General features: G+C 42.1%; 1 protein-coding gene across 1 annotated transcript; it reads left to right on the top strand.

The window, feature by feature from the left end:
• Positions 1-1,137: 1,137 nt before the first annotated feature.
• Positions 1,138-17,551, top strand: paxip1 (PAX interacting (with transcription-activation domain) protein 1). Its single transcript, XM_070845092.1, has 23 exons — positions 1,138-1,321; positions 2,933-3,067; positions 4,138-4,181; positions 4,416-4,479; positions 4,882-4,992; positions 5,221-5,296; positions 5,572-6,093; positions 7,103-7,215; positions 7,410-8,289; positions 9,687-9,781; positions 10,784-10,879; positions 11,433-11,570; positions 11,901-12,022; positions 12,729-12,913; positions 13,247-13,290; positions 13,866-13,933; positions 14,069-14,171; positions 14,307-14,475; positions 14,771-14,871; positions 14,966-15,100; positions 15,390-15,465; positions 16,335-16,399; positions 17,366-17,551. Exons 1-23 carry the CDS (start codon positions 1,241-1,243, stop codon positions 17,375-17,377), a joined length of 3,435 nt encoding a protein of 1,144 aa, XP_070701193.1. The 5' UTR covers positions 1,138-1,240; the 3' UTR covers positions 17,378-17,551.
• The last annotated feature ends 1,803 nt before the right edge of the window (positions 17,552-19,354 follow it).

Raw genomic sequence — 19,354 nt, 5'->3', positions numbered from 1 at the left:
TTTTTTTAGATATTTTAGAATCCTTCAACCAGACAATACAAAAACCCACTAACTCAGAGGGTCACGCCCTTGACTTGGCTTGGTATATAGTGGTCTTAGCCCTGACAACTTTGTGACTAAGGATATCTGTGTGTCTGATCACAAAGCAATTTCATTCATTCAAGTTAAAAGTACATCTTATTTCAGTAGGTAGTTGCCATATTTTGTGGTTTATTTTGATACATATACAATGTGTGCATTATTAATCTTGAATCAAAATGGATGTATGTATGTATTCTTGATGTATTCTTGCCCGTGTCTGAATGGACATATGCACAATCTCTTCTGGAGTCATTATTACATGGCCAGTGGCCATGTTAATTTTAAATATGGACTATTTAAATCTAACATGGTCAGTGTTACATTGTCAGAGAATGTTAGATTTAAATATGCACCATTGTTCTCCACACCTCTGAACTGTCTGTAGGACAAGACACCTGGGTAGGGTGTTATTCTACCTGTCAGCTCCACTGAATCCATGTTTCCAGTGCTTATAAAGCTGGAACAACCAGGGTTTCAGAGACAAACCCATACATTTCGTTTAAGGCTTTCATGGCAATACTGGTAAGTATTATGGTTGTACTGTTTAGAAAGTACTTATGAAAAGCTCATTGGAAGCATCATGGATGCAAAAGACATCTAGAGTTTTCACAAATAAATTTTTCCCCCACAAACTAAACTAGATGTACTGGATGTAGACACTGACTCAAAAACGATGGAGTTCATCTTTTGTGAATGGCACTGTTTGGTTTTGTCTAACTGCAAATGACATGAAACAGTGACACAAAGTTTGTCTCCTCTTCACTGTGTGCTTCAGATCTAGGTTAGACGTTTAGATGAATACATCAACTTTCTCATCGCAGGGGGATAACATGCCCATTAGAAAAAAATACTGATAAATCCCTGTACCTGAAAACATGTCATATTAGTATTTTTGATGAAATTCCCTTTATAGAAATCTATCTTGAGCGATAGGATGCATTACTGCGTCAGAAAAGAGACAATAAATGGATACAAAGATAATACCCCCCCCCCTCAGCACTTCAGAATGCAGTCGTCCAAGGCGCGCTCGGTGATTTGGCGCTGGAGTGTCCCCGGTTTACTGTACGCTCCCGGAGCAGCGGCTGAAACACACACTCTTTATTCTTTTAGCTTTTGACTAGTTTTTAAATCTATCATCCTATGACATTAATGGATAATCATGTCTGAGGAGGAAAATAAGGTTTCCGACGAACTTTTCAAAGATGTCAAATTCTACGTGGTAGGGGACATTGACCAAAAGGTGAGGCTCTGGACGTTAGCTTCCTGTAGCTATTTACTGGTAGCATGCTAACATGCTAGCGCCATTCAAGCTAAACTGAATGTTACTGGAGAAATTAAACAGCTAGCTGACTGGCTGGCGTGCTGCATGATAGGCAGAGAGCAGTGCGCCGTATAAAGTTGTGTGTCAGATAGTGTTTATGATACTTGACTTGACTGTGGATATGTTGTGCAGAAGCTACCTAACTAGCTACCTTATCATTGCACTTTTCGTTTACCATTAGCTATGAGTCTCATAGTTGCACAGGCAGTTAGCTGCTAGCTTATAGCCCACAGTTTATTTGTCACGGAGCTTGCAAAGTTAACGTTTGATGCAAAGCTGGCGCTTAAAGGCTGGCTTTCGCTAAACCACTCCTGCATTGCTGTGCTAACGTGTAGTGGAATAGCAGGCGCACAGTGTTATTTAGCATCAACCTGTGACTGTCAGCACCTTGCTCAATTGGGCGCTCGTTACTGCGCATGCGTCACTGCTATTTCACGAGTTGGCACTGGAGACCGGTAGCACAGAGCTACACTTCCTGCCAAATAGTGATTTCAAGTCGGACCAGTATTTTGAGTGTTTATTTACACCAGAGATGACCTGGTAAATCCCATGAAATGATCACGATTTAGTGCTACAGCATAGGTGATGCACCAGACTGAGGTTTTTGCTTAAGTGAAATAAGAACATGGAAGCACAGCACAGTAAAGCAGGTATTCAAGAATGGAAACTTACTGAGCTCTGTCTGACCAAAACTGCACTGTGGATGCAGAGGGAACTCTCTTTCCGATGTTAATAAATTATATACTTTTCTGCTTGTGTAAAATATGTGCACTTCCACTTTTAACAATAGTGAAAACCACAGCCACTTCTTTTTTGCATGTCACTCCTCAGATCGCTTTATCAGATCTTAAGATGTCACTGTATGTTTTAATTCTTTCTCATCCTTCCTTAACTCTATGCCGAAGCACCATACATACATGGGTTTCTATGGATGCCTTGTTCAAATGGCTTTAAATGGTGTAATACTGATTTTGTAGTGTTTTGTTGAGTTTGAAAGAGTTCTTAAATGCAGTTGATAGACTCTCTTAACTGAATTATCACAAGAGAGAGATGCTGTCAAGATTCTATGACACTAATTGATCGTTTTGTTTGCTTCGTGGTTCTTCATTACAGCATCACGTCGTAATGTAAATGGAAGACCTTGTGCAATTCCACATATTAGATTGGATAATGAAATGCGTGGCCTGATAATGCTGCATTGAAATGGGGCAAGATTGAGCCAGGTTTTTTGCTTGGTGACCCTGTTCACCAATACAGACGTCTCACTGGGAGACATAAAATGAATGAATAAAATTTACAGTTAGTTTGAAATCAAATGGACTCATGGTGGCCACCAACATCTGCCACGTATATGTTAGTAATGTTGAATTGCTATCAAAGTTACTCCTAGAAGGGCTTAGATAATTTTTGCTTACTTACTGTCTTGTCATTTTGTACTGTATGGTTTTTGGCCAGTGTTCATTCTGTGAAGAGTGTTGGTGTCATCTGGACTGATGTAGACTTTGACTGACAACCTCTGATGAATCCCAGGTTGTGCAGCTGCTAAAAGCAGGGAAAGGAAAGGAGGTGTCCTACAATGCTCTGGCCACTCACATCATTGCAGAGGATGGGGACAACCCTGAAGTTGGCGAGTCGAGAGAGGTTTTTGACCTGCCTGTTGTCAAGGTAAGGGTTGTATGTATGGAAATATGTTCATGCCAGGCAAGGATTTGTATTTGTATCTTTGGCTTTTTGAGACCTGGTCTCTTCATTTGGTGGATGGGTTTAAACAATAGAAAGCTTTTTTCTTTAACTTACCACTCTCATGTCTGTACGTGTAAAGTAATAAGTGTATTTTCCACAATATCAAACTACTCCTTTAATGCATAAAATAGAATATGTGCTATTTTGGTTTTTCATAGCACATAGAAGGTGATTGTTTTGTTATGTTAACAGTAATGGCAGTTTAAAGCTACCTTAACCTAGTGTGACTGAGAGAAAATGGAAAAGGATGAAAAATTAAAGTAAAAACCCAAATGAATGAGTGGAAGAAATGCAGAAGCTTCAGCATTAAGCAATTAACATTTAAACATGGTCTTTGACATGTATAAAAATGTTGAGCAGACCCAGTTGATGCTATCAAATGCTATCACCACATCTCAAACCAGTGGAAGACCTATGGGAGATTAATGACCGACACGTTACCACCAAAACACCAAAAGAGTGAATATCTTTGGGGAGAATGGTGTTCCATCCCTCCACTTTAGTTTCACAGACTTGTAGAATCAATGAGAAGGCATGCTGAAACACCCAGGGACATTGTAACTACTCTCTGGGAGGGGGTGCTGCAAACATGGGGTGGAATAGCTCTGTTTGCCACTGTATGAACCAAATATTTGCTTGACACAGCACATGCATGTGTGTTAGAGATTACATGCACTTAAGCAACTTCATGCTTAGAACAACTGAGAAATGGAATACATTCTCTACAGTTAAATTGGAAACTGCTCTCATCTGTGAAGAGAACAGGATGCCAATGGTGGACGTACCAATTCCGGTCCAATTCGGGTTGCACAGTGCTGGGCTGTGAGCACAGGTCCAACTAGAGGACGTCAGGCCCTCATGCCCCCCTCATGGAGTCTGTTTCTGACTGTTGGAGAGAGATAGATAGATAGATAGATAGATAGATAGATAGATAGATAGATATAGATACACACACTTATGAATTAACTTTTCATTCTCTCAATGTTTTCCAGCCATCCTGGGTGATCCTCTCTGTCAGATGTGGAGACCTGTTACCGTATCCTGTCACCGTAAAGTCCAAAATGCCTCAGACTGATGTGATTTTAAACACGTTTTGAAGAAAAAAAAACACATGGATGTTAATGTTTAGAATTCCAGAAATTAAAAATGTTTTCTGGGGGATTCATTGGTCTAAAGGATTATTAAATGTGTGGAATTAGTGAAAATGCCACAGTCAAGTATAATAGCTTTTAATGGTTACTGTGTTTTTCCATAACCATGAACACCACAGAGTTACTGGATTCTCCCCAGAATCAGGACAGATATTTTTTGGTGTGACAGCTTGTCTTCCAAGGGTAAGTGTGTTTGGTGTTAGTTATTCGTGTTTCTATATGTGCATGTCATGAAATGTTGAGAGAAAAATCAAGAAAGGAGAGGTTAGTTGAATTGTTGTTAAGTTAAGATATGGGTTGTTTCTAAATGGACAAAGTTCAGTGTTGCTTTACTCATTTTGCACTCAACCTTTTTGGGATTTCTGACCTGAGGTTAGGGCTAGAGAATTTTTACAGTATATCGAAACGTGTAGTTGTTATACATAATGCACATCTGTATGCTGGTGATTGGCTGTGTCAAAACTAAAGGTAGGAGTTTTGGTCCATATCACCCAGCCCTACCTTGGGCTAAGTTTAAGACTTTTCACTGTTGAAAGACATGACTTGTCCAAAATCTTAAGTGTGTGTGTGTGTGTGTGTGTACAGCTGCCAGATGATCTCAACTCCTTGTGGGCTTATATAACCTTTTATGGCGGAGAATGTCAGCTTAACCTCAACAAGAAGGTCACCCACTTAGTGGTGAAGGAACCAAAGGGAGTAAGTTCAAGCTATGTGTGATCTTTACCTTTTTGCTGTTTTCATTCTACCTAGAATGTCTGTAATGAAAGTATTGATTTGTCCATCAATGCTTGATCTCATGTTGGCTGAAGTTCTTTACACAAACTCATGTGATGACAACATATAGCATAAATGCACCCACTCAACCAGTGGTCATGTTAATCTTTATGGGTATCTAAGTATATAGTGCTTGTATTTTCCCTCCAGGCCAAGTTTGAGTGTGCGCTGAAACACCCTGGCATTAAGATTGTCACCCCGGACTGGATAACCGATTCTGTTAAAGGTAATGTTCGTGTAATCTGATGTATGTTTCCATTCATGTTAGTTATAGTTTGTGCATAGTTTGGTTAGTCTTTTGCAGACGTAGTTGATACAATCATCTGGTAGATTTGAACCTGGAACCTTCTTGCTGTGAGGCTAGCCACTGCACAAAATGAGAATCTATATATTCATATATATATTTTCAACAAAAAATGGAGTAGCTAATCACCCATCAGATTTAAACCAGTCAACTGATGCACAACAATTACGAGTCGTTCCCTCTTTCCACCTTCACAGGCAAAAGCAGGAAAGATGAGGCGCTCTATCATCCCAGACTCACGTACATAGAGCCTGAAGAAGCGGAGGAGAGCGAAGCAGACTCATATGACCAGCACTCCCATTCAGATGGAAGTTACAGCCCCCAGCGATCCCGGCGGTCCAGTGGCAGCTCGTCTGGAGAGGAGTCCAGCCCCCGCAGACGACCGGGACCAAAAAAACTGAACTCAGTCTCCCCCACTTCCCCGCGCAAACCTGATCACCGCAATGAGCGCATGTTTGACGACTCTGACGATGACTCTTCCACAGAGAAGGAGGGCACCAACCTCAACTGGACACCAGCTGAAGTGGCCACACTGACCCCCGCTGCTCCAGCTGGCACAGCCAGACGGCGGGGTGGGCCACCCAGCAGCAAAGACCCAGTGACCTCTACAGGCAGTGGGCTGATCAACCTGTGTGCCACTGTGCCTCCTGTACCTGGCAGCGGAGGAACCATGCCTCCAGAGGCTCGCTCTGCTGCCATCAGTCACACTGCACAGCAGGGTCAGTATGTCAGGAAACTTCACAAACCAATTCCTCCTAGATAGAGTTACTTATCATGGTTAGACATTACAGTAACGGTTTAGGCAGGTGTGAGGAAATGCTGTAAAGTAAGAATGCTTTCAAAAATATTAGATTTAATTGTTTATTCTTATCAACTTACTAAATGCAAAGTGAGCAAACAGAAGAAAAATCTAAATCAAATCGGTGTTTGTTGTGACCACCCTTTGCCTTCAAAAAGCATCAATTCTTCCAGGTACACTTACACACAGTTTTTGATGGAACTCAGCAAGTAGGTTCTTCCAAACATCTTGGAGAACTAATCACACATGTTCTGTGGAAGTCGGCTGCCTCAAATTACTTCATGTGATCCCAGACAGACTGGATGATGGTGAGATCAGGGCTCTGTGGGGGGCACACCATCACTTCCAGGACACCTTGTTCTTCTTTACGCTGAACTCCCCAACCGCATTTGCGAAAGGCAGCCCCAAACTTGTACGGAACCTCCAGCAGCTTCACTGCTGTCTGCAGACACTCAATGTTGATCTGCTCTCCTGCCCTTCAGCGAACAAACTGCCTTCTGCTGCAGCCAAATATTTTAAAGTTTGACTCATCAGTCCAGAGCACCTACTGCCATTTTTCTGCTCCCCAGTTCCCACATTTCCATGCATAATTGAGCCGCATGGCCATGTTTCCATGTTGGAGGTTTGGCTTTTTGGCTGCAATTCTTTCATGAAGACCACTTCTGGCCAGACTTCTGTGGACAGTAGATGGTGTACCTGGTCCCACTGGTTTCAGCTGGTTCTGAGCTGATGGCTCTGCAAAAAAAGTGGATTGTTGCAGTTAAAGATAATTAAATATTTTAAAGGTCATAATCTAATAAGCACTGATGGGCTATCTTCACTAATCATAGTATATTGCAAAAATAATGAATGTATTTTTACATTTTATGCTTCTCTGGGTGCAATCATGTATCCTGTTGATGAAGATTTCACTTCTTTCTGCTTATTAGGTGTGTTAGTTACAGAAGGCATCTCTGGGTGGAACGTGGCTGGAAGGACCCTCCGCAACATCACCAACAACTCTGACATGCAGCCAGACAATCGACCTGCCAATGTAGCACATGTGAGAAATTCCAATGTTTTGCCCAAGAGCACATACCTTCTCTCACAGAGGCAACTTCTACCTCAGGAACAGCAGGGCCACATGTCACGACTCATATTAATCTAGTATTACTGAATGATGACATCAAGATGAAAATACTGATATCATATCACTCTATGCTGTAACTTTCTGTTGTTTTTTTTTCTTTGTTGCAGATCCTCCAAAATCTGACAGCCAATCAGGCAAAGCCATTGGAGCAGCAGACCAGTCAGAGCCATGCTCAGACCCCTAACAGTACCAACCCTCTTCTCTTCAGTCAGTCCAAACTGCCAGGTCAGCCCCTCACAGCAGAGCAGCAGCAACAGTTACTGCAACAACAACAGTCACACCAGGTTGGCCAGCAACAACACCAACAGTTACCACAGCAACCGCAGCTTCCCATGATGCACCTCCAGCAGCAGCAGCAGCAGCATCAGGTGATGCAGCTACATCACCAACAGCAACAGTCACAGGTTGCCCAACAACAAGGGTTCGCACAGTTGCCTCAACAGCACCAACAGTTTCTGCAGCAACAGCAGCAAATACACCAACAACAGATGTTTTCGCAACAGCAGCAGCAGCAGCAGCAGCAGCAGCAGCAGCAGCAGCAGCATGCATTCTCCCAGCAGCAGCTGCGGCCCCAGCAGCTCCTACGGCCTGGTTTTCAGCAGCTGCAGCAGCAACAGGCTCTGCAGCAACAGCTCCAGCAGTTCCAACAGCAGCAGCGCATGCAGATGTTACAGCAACAGCAGCAACAGCAGAATCAACAGCAATTACACCAACAGCATTTACAGCAGCAGCAGCAGCAGCAGCAGCAGCAGCAGCAACAACAGCAACAGCAACATTTCCTGCAACAACAGCAACACATGCAGCAGTTGCAGCAGCAGCACCTGCAGAATCAGCAGCAGCAGGCCCTGCAGCATCAGAACCAGCAGGTCCTGCAGCAGCAGCAGCAGCAGCAGCAGCAGCAGCAGCAGCAGACCACCACAATGCAGCCTCAGCTCCAGCACCCTCCTCACATCTCCCAGCTGTTTGGACACGAGCCGGGACAAGACAGTGAGTACACCTACAATCAGGAGTCTCTGTTGTCTGTTGTATGTTGGTCAAGCATTGCTGACTGCTATTACTCTGTTAGTATTTATATTTGAAATTGGCATTAGATTTTTGGAAGAACACAGGTATTCTGGAGACACAATTCTGGGATTCAGGACTTGGCTTCTTGTTGTTCTCAATTATCAGGCTATGAGAATGATGACATACTGGTCACCTGACCCTCGTCTGATGTTGGACGAACACTGCACAGCATTGTTCAATTGGTATTTCAGTTAGTAATGAAATATTTGATGTTATTCCCAGAATTTTTAGGGCAGCACAGGTCTTCCTGTGTGGAGTTTGCATGTTCTCTCCGGGTACTCCGGCTCCCTCTGACTCTAGCTGAGGGTTTCTCATCAGGGTTGTCTTCTGGGCACGTGGTGGAGTTAAATTACACCCGTTGCCCCGTCAGCCCTCTTGGCTGCGCAGGCTTCGGTGTTGCCACTTGTCTTGCTTGTCCAGGCAAGGTTCTCAAGACGTGTGGTCACCTGGGCCACTCGTTGACCTGTTCATGTGTTGTCCTCCACAACACAGAGGATGTGACCAGTTGGTTGGTGGTTGCCCTTGAGCTGAGAGCGTCATCTTTTTGTGTGTGTGTGTGTTAATGAATAGACTCCACCAGCTGGACATTCACCCAGTTGTAAAACTAGGCTGGATGTAAAATGTGCCCTTAGCCCTCCGTAGAATCAATACCTGTTGCACCATCATCTATGCAGAGACGATATAATTTGACTGTATAGGATTCATTCAGGTATTTATATTTATCCAGATATATGGAATGTATGGCGTTTCCGTTTGTTGAACTCAAGGTTCTCCTTTTTTACTTGTAATTTCACTGTCACATAATTTCTTTATTCTTATTTCTTTCTTCACTGATTGAAAGTCTAGCTGATCTCTTGAAGCAGATACCATTGGTTGGTAGTTTCCTGTGCAGTTGCCTTCAGTACCTGCTGCCTGAAGTCTGTAAGAGAGGCTATGTGCAGATATTGTCCATCTTAGCTCAACATGACCAGAGTGCCACTGGCGCCTAAATAAGCAACGTGAAAGGAAACTATCATTGAGGACGAATGTGTCAGCTGGGTGTAAATATTTATCACAAGGCTGAACATAGCTAAGCCTGTTATAGGGCTTGCACTCGACTTTTTTGCATCCAACTAGTGCAACTGGCCCGTGATGAGCAGGTTGGCGCCTAACATGGTAGCACCTGCTGTCAGTGTAAGATCTTATTGTATGCCTTAGATTGTCGTCTTTACTTTACTTGCATGAATTGAATTGCTAACGTATTCACTGAGTGTTTCACACATGACAAATAAAACTCTTGTGACTTGCAGATTCACCTTTGTAACTTCTTTCCATTTCAGTTCCTCAGGATGGTTTCCTGCTGGGCTGTGTGTTTGCTGTTGCTGACTATCCAGAACAGATGGCTGACAAACAACTCTTGGCCACATGGAAGAGGGTAAGACAGTCGCTCAGTCTAACAAAAAGTAAGAAGGTAATAGTCTTTATTTAGAGCTGCATTGCATAATGATCAGGAGCCTATGCTATGAGTGGTGATCACAGTTACATTGATCATCTGCTTATATGGCTCAAAAAGCTTGGGACACAATCATTCTTATATAAATGCAGTTAAAATAATTTACTTGTATTAATCAAATAGTCCGATTACATTCTCATAAATAAAAAGTTACTAAAAAAAAAAAGATACAGAAGAACGTATTCACGCATTTATCTTCAGCAGGACTGTTGCACTAGTGTCTCTACGGGTCGTAATAAAAAGTTAATTAGACAACTGCAGCTTGTCCAGAAAGCGGCGGCCAGAGTCCTCACTAACACCAAGACAGTGGAGCACATCACACCGGTTCTTAAATCCCTCCGCTGGCTTCCAGTGTGCCAAAGGACAGATTTTAAAGTCCTATTACTTGCTTACAAAGCAATAAATGGTCTTGGACCCCTTAGGTCTTAGGTCATCAGGTGCAGGTCTACTCAGCATTCCCAGAATCAGAACCAAGCAAGGTGAAGCAGCTTTTAGTTTCTATGCTCCTCACCTGTGGAACAAGCTTCCTGAACACTTAAGATGCTAAAACTGTCAGCGCTTTTAAATCAGGCCTTAAAACATCACTTTCCAGTAATAGAGCTGCATAACTTTTAACTTGTAACTATTTATACACATGCTTTTCTTGTCTTTTAATGCATCTTCTCTTAAGCTTTAACTGTTTATTTTCTTGTGATTTTATTATCTTTTATGTGCAATTGAATGTTTCTGTCTTGTTTTTATTGTGTTTTATGTCCCTGTAAAGCACTTTGAGTTGCATTGGGTCTGAAAGCTGCTGTACAAATACATTTACCTTGACTTGACTCGACTTTGCTTATTTACACTCAGCAATAGTGGTTAACATCAGCATTGAGACAAAATGGTAAATTAAGGGATTGGTTAATGTTTGATGAACTCCTCCCTCAGGTGATCCAGGCATGTGGAGGTGCTGTTGATCCCACCCTGACCAGCCGCTGTACACACCTGCTGTGTGAGAGTCAAGTCAGTAACATGTATGTACAGGTAAGGATGTGTGCTATCAGAGCACAAATGTAGTAAGTACTCTACCACTATAAAACATGCCAACACATGACAACATGACAACAGAGGGAGACGATCTAGAAAATAGATTATTACAAACAAAACATGGTGACAGGAGAAGGCATTGACTGAGTATCTGAAAGTAAAGAAGTTAGAGTTTATGAACATTTAGGAGAAGAGGGAGTCAACTGTGAGCCACAGCTCAGGCTGTTCAATCTTTGGCTCTTGAGTCCACTTGTCAAAGTGTCTCTGGGAAAGACACTGGACCCCAAATTGGTGAGTGAATGAACAGTTTCCTCCTGTCCAGTTAGCTTCCTCCTGTATGAATGATGTGTGAAAAGGTGAATGTGAATGAGTGGTCAAGAAGACTTGAAAGGCGCTACACGTGTCCTCACCATTTTCTTTTACTGACTGTATGGACTGAACTGCATGATGAATATCAAGCTATTCTTCTCTTTGGTTTAGTTTAACCAAGTTTGATGTGTTATTCAAAAACTGCTGTCTTTGTGGTTGTTTGTGGTGTGTTCTTTGTCAGGCCCTGAGAGAAGGAAAGCGCTGTGTAACAGCACACTGGCTCAACACTGTACTGAAGAGGAAGAAGATGGTTCCTCCTCATCGGACGTTACATCTGCCCTTTGCCTTCCCTCCTGGAGCCAAACCCTGCTCTCAGCATGTAGGTCCAACTCCTGCAAACAACTGCTACTTTGGGTCACACAGTCATGGATGTTACCAGCCTGACGTCCCCTAGTGTAGTTAATGAGGACAATGACCAAAAAAAATGTATGTTTTCATCATGGAATCTCCAGTTTATTTAACCAGGTAACAGTCTTTATATGGCTGAGAATTCAAGAAGTCTCCTCCACTTGGAATATTACTCTTACACTTGTACAGAAAATGAGAGAAATAATTGTAATTGCCTATGTTTTATTTTTTCCCTTCTTAATGACATCTGCCTGTCATCTACGTACTCAAACCTTTTCCCTGTTTCTGTCTTTCCTCTCAGATTATTTCAGTGACAGGTTTTGTGGATGCTGACAGAGATGATTTGAAGTTGATGGCCTATCTGGCTGGTGCCAGATACACCGGATATCTGTGTCGCAGTAACAGTGTCCTCATCTGTAAAGAGTAAGATTGTCATTCACAAAAACACAGCTTTGCGGGATGATCAACCTGCTGTCAGAATTGTCATATCCCCTTTGCCCCCTCTAGTTCCTTTAATGTTTGGAGAATCACCAGATGATATTTTGACCACTGATAACAGCCCAAAACTGAATTTGCGACACAATATTAACTACTGTAGCTATATGTGTTCTCAACCCATCCAATGGTAAGTTAGCAGGTTAATGCAACATTAGTTAACCTGACTAAACATTAATAATTTGACTCGCCCATGAACATGATTTCTGCCAGAGCCAAATCTAATCAAATTAAGGAACTTTATTGTCATTGTAACAATTGCTGCCACCATACAAGAGAATGCAATAAAATTACAATAGCATTCTCTGATATTAAAGACAAGATGCAACAGTTTCACTACTCTTGCTGCATGTTAAGGCCTCCAAAATAGTGATTTATATTAGCTAAGAATATGATCATAGTAATTCCTTGCATTTTGTTAGGGTGCTTGCACCGCTTGATGCTAATGATGATGTCAGTGTGCAAATATACAACAAACAACAACAGAATACATGTAATAGCAAGGTGCCAGGTAGAGAGTAAGTCAGTGAGTGTTGCATGTCTCAGTCAGTTTCGTTTGAGAGCAGCAGAACTACAGACCAAGATATCAAAAGAAGCAGTTGGTGATATGTTTATCTTGCTGATCTCTCCACAGACCAAGTGGGCTTAAATATGAGAAGGCTAAGGAGTGGAAGATCCCGTGTGTAAATGCCCAGTGGCTGTGTGATATACTGCTGGGCAACTTTGAAGCACTGAGACAGATTCAGCACAGCAGATACTCCATTTACACACTCTCTGAACCACTGGTGCCTAATCCACAACTGGTCCAGAACCTGCTGGGTATGTACAGCTGAAAATACCATGATTAACAGGCATCAACATTTTATGTTAGAAAGAACATATCAGACAATAAACAAGGCAGTTAGTTCACACTCTGTATCCTTACTGGAGTGTGTTATGTTTGTACGTAGAACTGTAGAGTCCCAGATGTTTGATTCATATGGTATGAGCATGTATGTGTGACAGGAGTAGGACTAATGAAACAGCCTTAAGCTTGATATTGTATCTAAAGTGTAATCAGTAGTAATTGCCAAACTTTTTTTTGTGTGTGTCTGTCTGTCTGAATCTGTGTGTATAAATGAATCTGTGCTGACTGTCTGTATTTTTCTGTAGCTGCTTGGAGAACGCCGATCAAGATATCTCCTGAAGCTTTGGTGGTGAGTTTGTTGAAGCGCTGTTTGATGAGATGAAATCCACAGTGTGCTTTCCTTCTATTTGGTGTGTCAAAACCAGCCCAGTCAGCTCCATCTGGAAGATGTTTACTATCCTGACACAAAATGCTTTGGGCTGTAATGCTCCTCACACGCCTATGAAACATCCGTGCAGCGTACCTGCTTTTAACATCAACCAACCTAAACACTCTGTCTTGTCAATCATGTATTCAGTGCAAAACATATTTCTGGTGTGTTTACAGTCTGCACTAGTTACCCTGTACTCATAAATCATGGTCATAACCACCCCTACACTTTTATCCAAATAGTTATGTTGCACCTCACTGAGTTTTTAAACTTGTTTTGCATTAATACTATTATAAGAGAAACCCCTCCATGGTTTCCCCACATGTACAGCGTCTGGATGTAAAATAACCCAATGAAAACCAATGAATGAGTGTTTCCCATGTAGCTTATATTTGAAACTTGTTTGGTTAGTACAGATGGAAGAAACCATACGGGCAGTCGATGCTGTGTCGGCTCATCTGATTGTGTCTCTGTAATGTTTCTGTGCTGTCCAGAGTCTCCAGCTGCTCCAGAAACAGAAGATAATGGACTCCACCAACCAGCCTGCAAACAAGAAGGCCAGGTCAGTCCAACAGATCTGGGTACAGGCTGCTTGTCAACTGTCCAATCTGTAATTCTAAATATTATATAATGTAGAAAAATATTGGAGTCTGTAACATGCAATAATGGTACTGTGGGTACAATTCTGTGTGTGCAGACTGGAGGAGATCCAATCCCCCAGTAAGAAGCTTCCTCCTGAGTCCACTCCTCGAGTCATGTTCACAGGCTTTGAGCCCACACAAGTACAGCAGTACACAAAGGTAAAACCAAATCCTATAAACAGGGTAGTGAGACAGAATGTCAGTATTACTCTCTCACTCATATAATCAAGTTACATGTTAACGTTAACGCCTCACTGTGTGATGGTGTCTGTCCTCATCTCTTCCTCCCTGCAGAGGTTGCAAGCTTTAGGTGGTGAAGTTGCAGATAGCAGTCACAAAGCTACTCACCTGGTAGCCAGTAAGGTGACTCGCACCGTCAAGTTCCTTACCGCCATGTCTGTGGTCAAACACATCGTGAGCCCAGAGTGGCTGGAGGAGAGCTGGAAGAGCCAGAAGTTTGTGGGTATGTGAGTGTGTTATTTACCGGGGCTGCAACTGTAAGAAAACTTTATCTACCAAAAATAACAACAAGGTCACTCTGTTTTCATTTAGTCTTCCCTCTTTTGAGTCTCTTTTTCCCTTCTTTTCATTTAGAGTTATTTTTGAGTTGTGCAGATTCAGTATGTATGAGGTTCAAGTATAAATTGAACATCTATTTCATAATTTAATTGACTTTAATCAGAGGGCCAATGTCCTTGTTGAAAAAAATGTGTACTATTTCACACAGTAGTGACTTATCTAGTGTGTCTGTGCTGCAGATGAGCAGAGTTACACTCTAAGGGATGCTGAGGCAGAGGTGTTATTTGGCTTCAATCTGGAGGAGTCGTTAAAGAGAGCCCACAGTACACAGCTCTTCAAGGTAAGACACTGAAACGAGTTGGAAATGACACACTAGTTTAAATAGTGGAAACTTGGATTGGTTCTGGTGAACGTGCTTTGTCCCTGTTCTGCAGGGGAAGTACTTCTACCTCACCCCAGGGATCTGCCCCAGCCTTAGCACCATGAAGGCCATCCTGGAGAGTGCTGGGGGAAAGCTGCTGGCCAAGCAACCCTCCTACAGAAAGATCATGGAGCATAAACAGAACAAGGTCCTTCAGTTTACCTGGAATCCTTTAATGCAACTGTCCCTCCTTAAAAACACTGAGCCCTCACAGCAAGGGTTTTAATATGTAACAGAGGTGGGATACAAATGTATTTTAGGGACTTTAAAACCACATGACAGATATTATACCTAGATATAAGTTCACAGCCAGTGGTAGGTGATGGTGTTTCTGTTAAAAGCATTAGTATCAACAAAGATTGAAAAATACCTCTGATTAATTCTCTGATTATTATTTATTTACATTGTTCTAAATACATGTTGGTCTTTGGTTGCAGAACCTTCCAGAAATCATCTTAATTTCCTGCGACAATGACCTCCACCTCTGTAGAGAATACTTCTTGAAAAACATTGGTAAGGCAAACATACATACACACACACACACACAGTCTTATTCCTGTTTGAGTGCAGAGTGTTGTAAATGTTTAGAAGGTGATAGTAGAGATGGGCGCTGTGTGTTTCCTAACTGAATGATACTGGGTGTCTTTACTGAACTCTAGCCAGTATTAAGGGGCCAGGACACTGGAGCCCTGGGGTGGGATGTACAGAATCAATAGTTGCGATAATATTGATACAATATTGACCACCTGTACAGATACAATTCCTACATTTCCAATATGTCTTGTCTTGTGGAGTTTTCTTGAAGCAAACTTAATTTCTGTTAGACACAAATTAATTTTGTGTAAAACATTTTCGAAGCCGCTTAAAAACATGAACAATGAAAACTCTATATTGTTCCCAGGCAGTCCTTTTCCTCTTCACCTTTGCCAGCACATTGCTATGTTTCTTTTTTGTCAATCAGTGGGATACTCTGACACCAGTGGCAGGATGAGAGTTAGAACCCCGGTCGGGATTGGTTTTGTTTTTTTTTATAGAAATCATGCTCCCAATGCATTTCCGACCATTACTGCCTGCTCCCCAGTTGTGTGTCTTCAGGACCCCAATTCCAGTGTAGTCCTAAACGCATCTTTATTTTAGGACTGCCACCTCTGGCATGCTGCAAAGTTTAAATAGCCAAAAAAAAAGGCAGTCCTCTCCTGTGAGTTGCCCACTTGTATGTGTGTCCTTGTGCACAGTACAAAACAGGGAGCCACTCATTAAAACATGGCCTCACTCTCCTAGTGGTCAGAAACAGTACCAAGTAAGGAGGAGATTGACCCTGTGAACCAAAGTGTTGCATTAGACCTTATGTTGATGTGTTTTGTCCTGTCTCTGTTGTCCAGATGTCCACAACGCCGAGTTCATCCTGACAGGAGTTCTCACCCAGAAACTCAACTACGAGTCATATCCTTTACAGCCAATGACGGCTCAGGACAAAAGACCTCTTACTGGACAGTAACCGCTTCTCCCTCCATCATTTCTGCCATTTCCCTTCAGCATGACAGCACCTTAGTATTACAGTTAGTGGCACACACCAGTAAACGTGATCACTTACTGTCTCCTGATCAAGCAGTGTAATCAGCAGCTGCACTGATGTATGAAGCACATTTAATTAACAATTAATGAAACATTATTTTGAATACGTAATAGGATATGATATGTGCACAAAGACATCCATATGAAAGCTAATAGCTGCTGCAAAGATCTCTCCTAAAAACTGAAGACAAGATCAACAAGATGAAATACAATAGAAAGCTTGTATTGATCTGCCATTAAAACATTACACTGATGGGGAGTACATGTATGTTGTTTTAGTATTTTCAAATGGTTATATCCTCTAACAAAGTGGGTTACAGAGTGTTTCTAGCACAGAGCAGTGGTAAGTTATAGAGAGAGACCTGAGCCATGGATCTGTGAGCTCATATTTCAGTCTTTCTTTTTGGTCTTGTTACCTTTTGTTTAGTGGGAACGGTGCGTTATTACTTAATTGTAACAAGAGCAGCAACAAATGCACATGATGTCTACTGTGATGATCACTGACAACAGTGGCAGTCACTGTGGAGGGCAGGACATTCAGCATTGGAAAACACTACATCATGCTTCATGCTACAGTTCTACAGTAGTGTATCAGGCCCACCAAGCTGAAGCTGCTTCTTAGTGAGAAGTGTTGATACATCAGTTACATCTACAATTATTCTGATGTTCAGTTCTAGTGTCACACTGACAGCTGTTCTAAATATTCTGCCCACCCTATTTAAATGAATGAGGGTAGACTGAATATTGTAGGTGTCCACTGCCCTTCAGACTGCTGTAGTTGTGTTGTCAATGTACCAGCCGAGAGATGTGCTGCGGTTTCCTTGACAGTCACACATATAAGTTCACTTGATGGGGAAGCAATGAGGACATGAACTTGAGGAGGAGGAGGAGGAGGAAGAGATGATGAAGCCACTTGTGGACAATCCAGCCACACTGACTTTTCTATGTTTTTATGTCTGTGCATAGATCGCCAGTCATTTTGTAGCTTTTTGTTACCTGTTTGAGAATAAATAAATGGATGTTATTTTTGTGAAGTGAATGTCTAAATTATGGAGGATTTTAACCTTTTTCTTGTTGTTTAAATAGAATATGAAAAGTTTCCAGCTCATAAGTGCTGCTTTTTGGAATAAAAACTCTACATTGTTTGTGAAAACGCCTTTGTTTTAACCCAACACATGACAAAAAGCATCTTATTTGTAGGCATAGCTACTGTCTTCAAATAAGGAACTTGAACCAAACCATGATCCAAAGTTCTTAGAATCAAAAACTGAGATTTGCTCACAGGTCAAACAGTCAACTCCCAATTGATGCTCAAAGAGAGGGACACATTTCAGGAGAAAACCTCTTTCTGCTTCTTCCTTTTGAGGGTTTGAAAGCTTTCTTGAAGATATTCCTCCCAGGTTTACACAGATAATTCCTGATAGATTTGATTTAATTAACTGGTAATGAGGGTCTGGGGTAGTTACTGGTAAGGTTCTAATTGCTGGCTGTCAGATAGCCTGGGGTCATGTGTGGGTGGGGCCCCTGGGTGGGAGTGGGCTGTGTGTCGCTGCCTGCGGTGCTGCCCTCAAAATTACAGAAGACTGAATTAGACACATCCTGAGCCAAGGTCATGTGCTACATATTCCATGTAAAACATTCTCTCTTGTCTTTGTCTGAACATTTCATGGATGTCAAAGCAAAACCAAAACTTTTGAGTTGTGCTGAAAGAAACAAATAGTTTGTTCCTTTGAAATTCTCCTTGAGGAATCCATGAACGTTTGTTTCTGCAGCTCCTATGTGGAAACCTGGTCAAGGGGTTCAGATGGAAGCTGCTGCAAATTGGGGGACTTGATAGATTTTCAAAAAGTTCTAATATAGCTGGAAACCTACTGATCACGTGTTTGACACACAGGTGACAGAGTGTAGTTTTTAGTTTCTTTAGTCCTGCGCAGAGCTTCTGTTCCTACATGGAAGCTCTCAGGAAGAACAGCCCTTTGTTGTGCCTTATTGTTGAGGGAAGAGGTGAGTGTGAGTGATGTGTGCTCGCAGAAATCTAAAACTACCAACAGTTTTGATAGATGATCAGTCGATGGACTGATGAACTTGCCAAGTAGGCAATGGTTTCTCTGGTCTTACATTAAGTGAGGCCTTTTATCATGCACTGTATGTCATGTACTTTTCTTCTTGAGGACCAAGACATGCAGAACAAGTGAGCTAGTGTCATCTACAGGTAAACTCTAATGGGTCAGTGGGGGAATGTTCCATATAATATATGCTCTAACCAGTCTTTCCAAGAACTTATTTTACTTATTATAACAGCAACAATAATCATTAAGACAGGTGACAGGTGTTTTCTTGGGTACAAACACTGGTTCAAACATTCTGTAACCATACACAACAACAGGCAGTCTGTTTAAAGGTGTCTGTGATAGTTAAGCTGTGCCTTTGGGCCAACAATTGTGTCGGCCTGCAGCGGAAGACCACTGACCTGCTACCTCTGATGCTAATTGTGGGCTGCGAAGCGAGTGTTAAACCTGTTGAACTCAACCAGGAGAGAGACTGAGGTAGAGTGGGTCGTCCTTCAATCAGAAGGTCGGGGGTTCGATCCCCAGCTCCTATGGGTCAACATGTCAAAGTGTCCTTGGGTAAGACACTGAACCCCAACTAGCTCCTGAAGCAGCTTCAGAGTGTGAAAGAATAGTCTCCAACTTAGATTCAGTTGAAATGACTAGAAAGGTGCACAAATACAGACCATTTCCATTCATACAGAACTCTTTCTCTCCTAATCTAAAAGCAACCACGTGCTCCCTCAATCTCAGACAGTTGGTAGTTTTTTGGTACCACA

Source organism: Pempheris klunzingeri, chromosome 15, assembly GCF_042242105.1.
Source record: "Pempheris klunzingeri isolate RE-2024b chromosome 15, fPemKlu1.hap1, whole genome shotgun sequence".
In the NCBI taxonomy this organism is placed as follows: domain Eukaryota; kingdom Metazoa; phylum Chordata; class Actinopteri; order Acropomatiformes; family Pempheridae; genus Pempheris; species Pempheris klunzingeri.
Note: the sequence above shows the minus strand (reverse complement) of the source record. Positions and strands in the feature narration are given on the sequence as shown.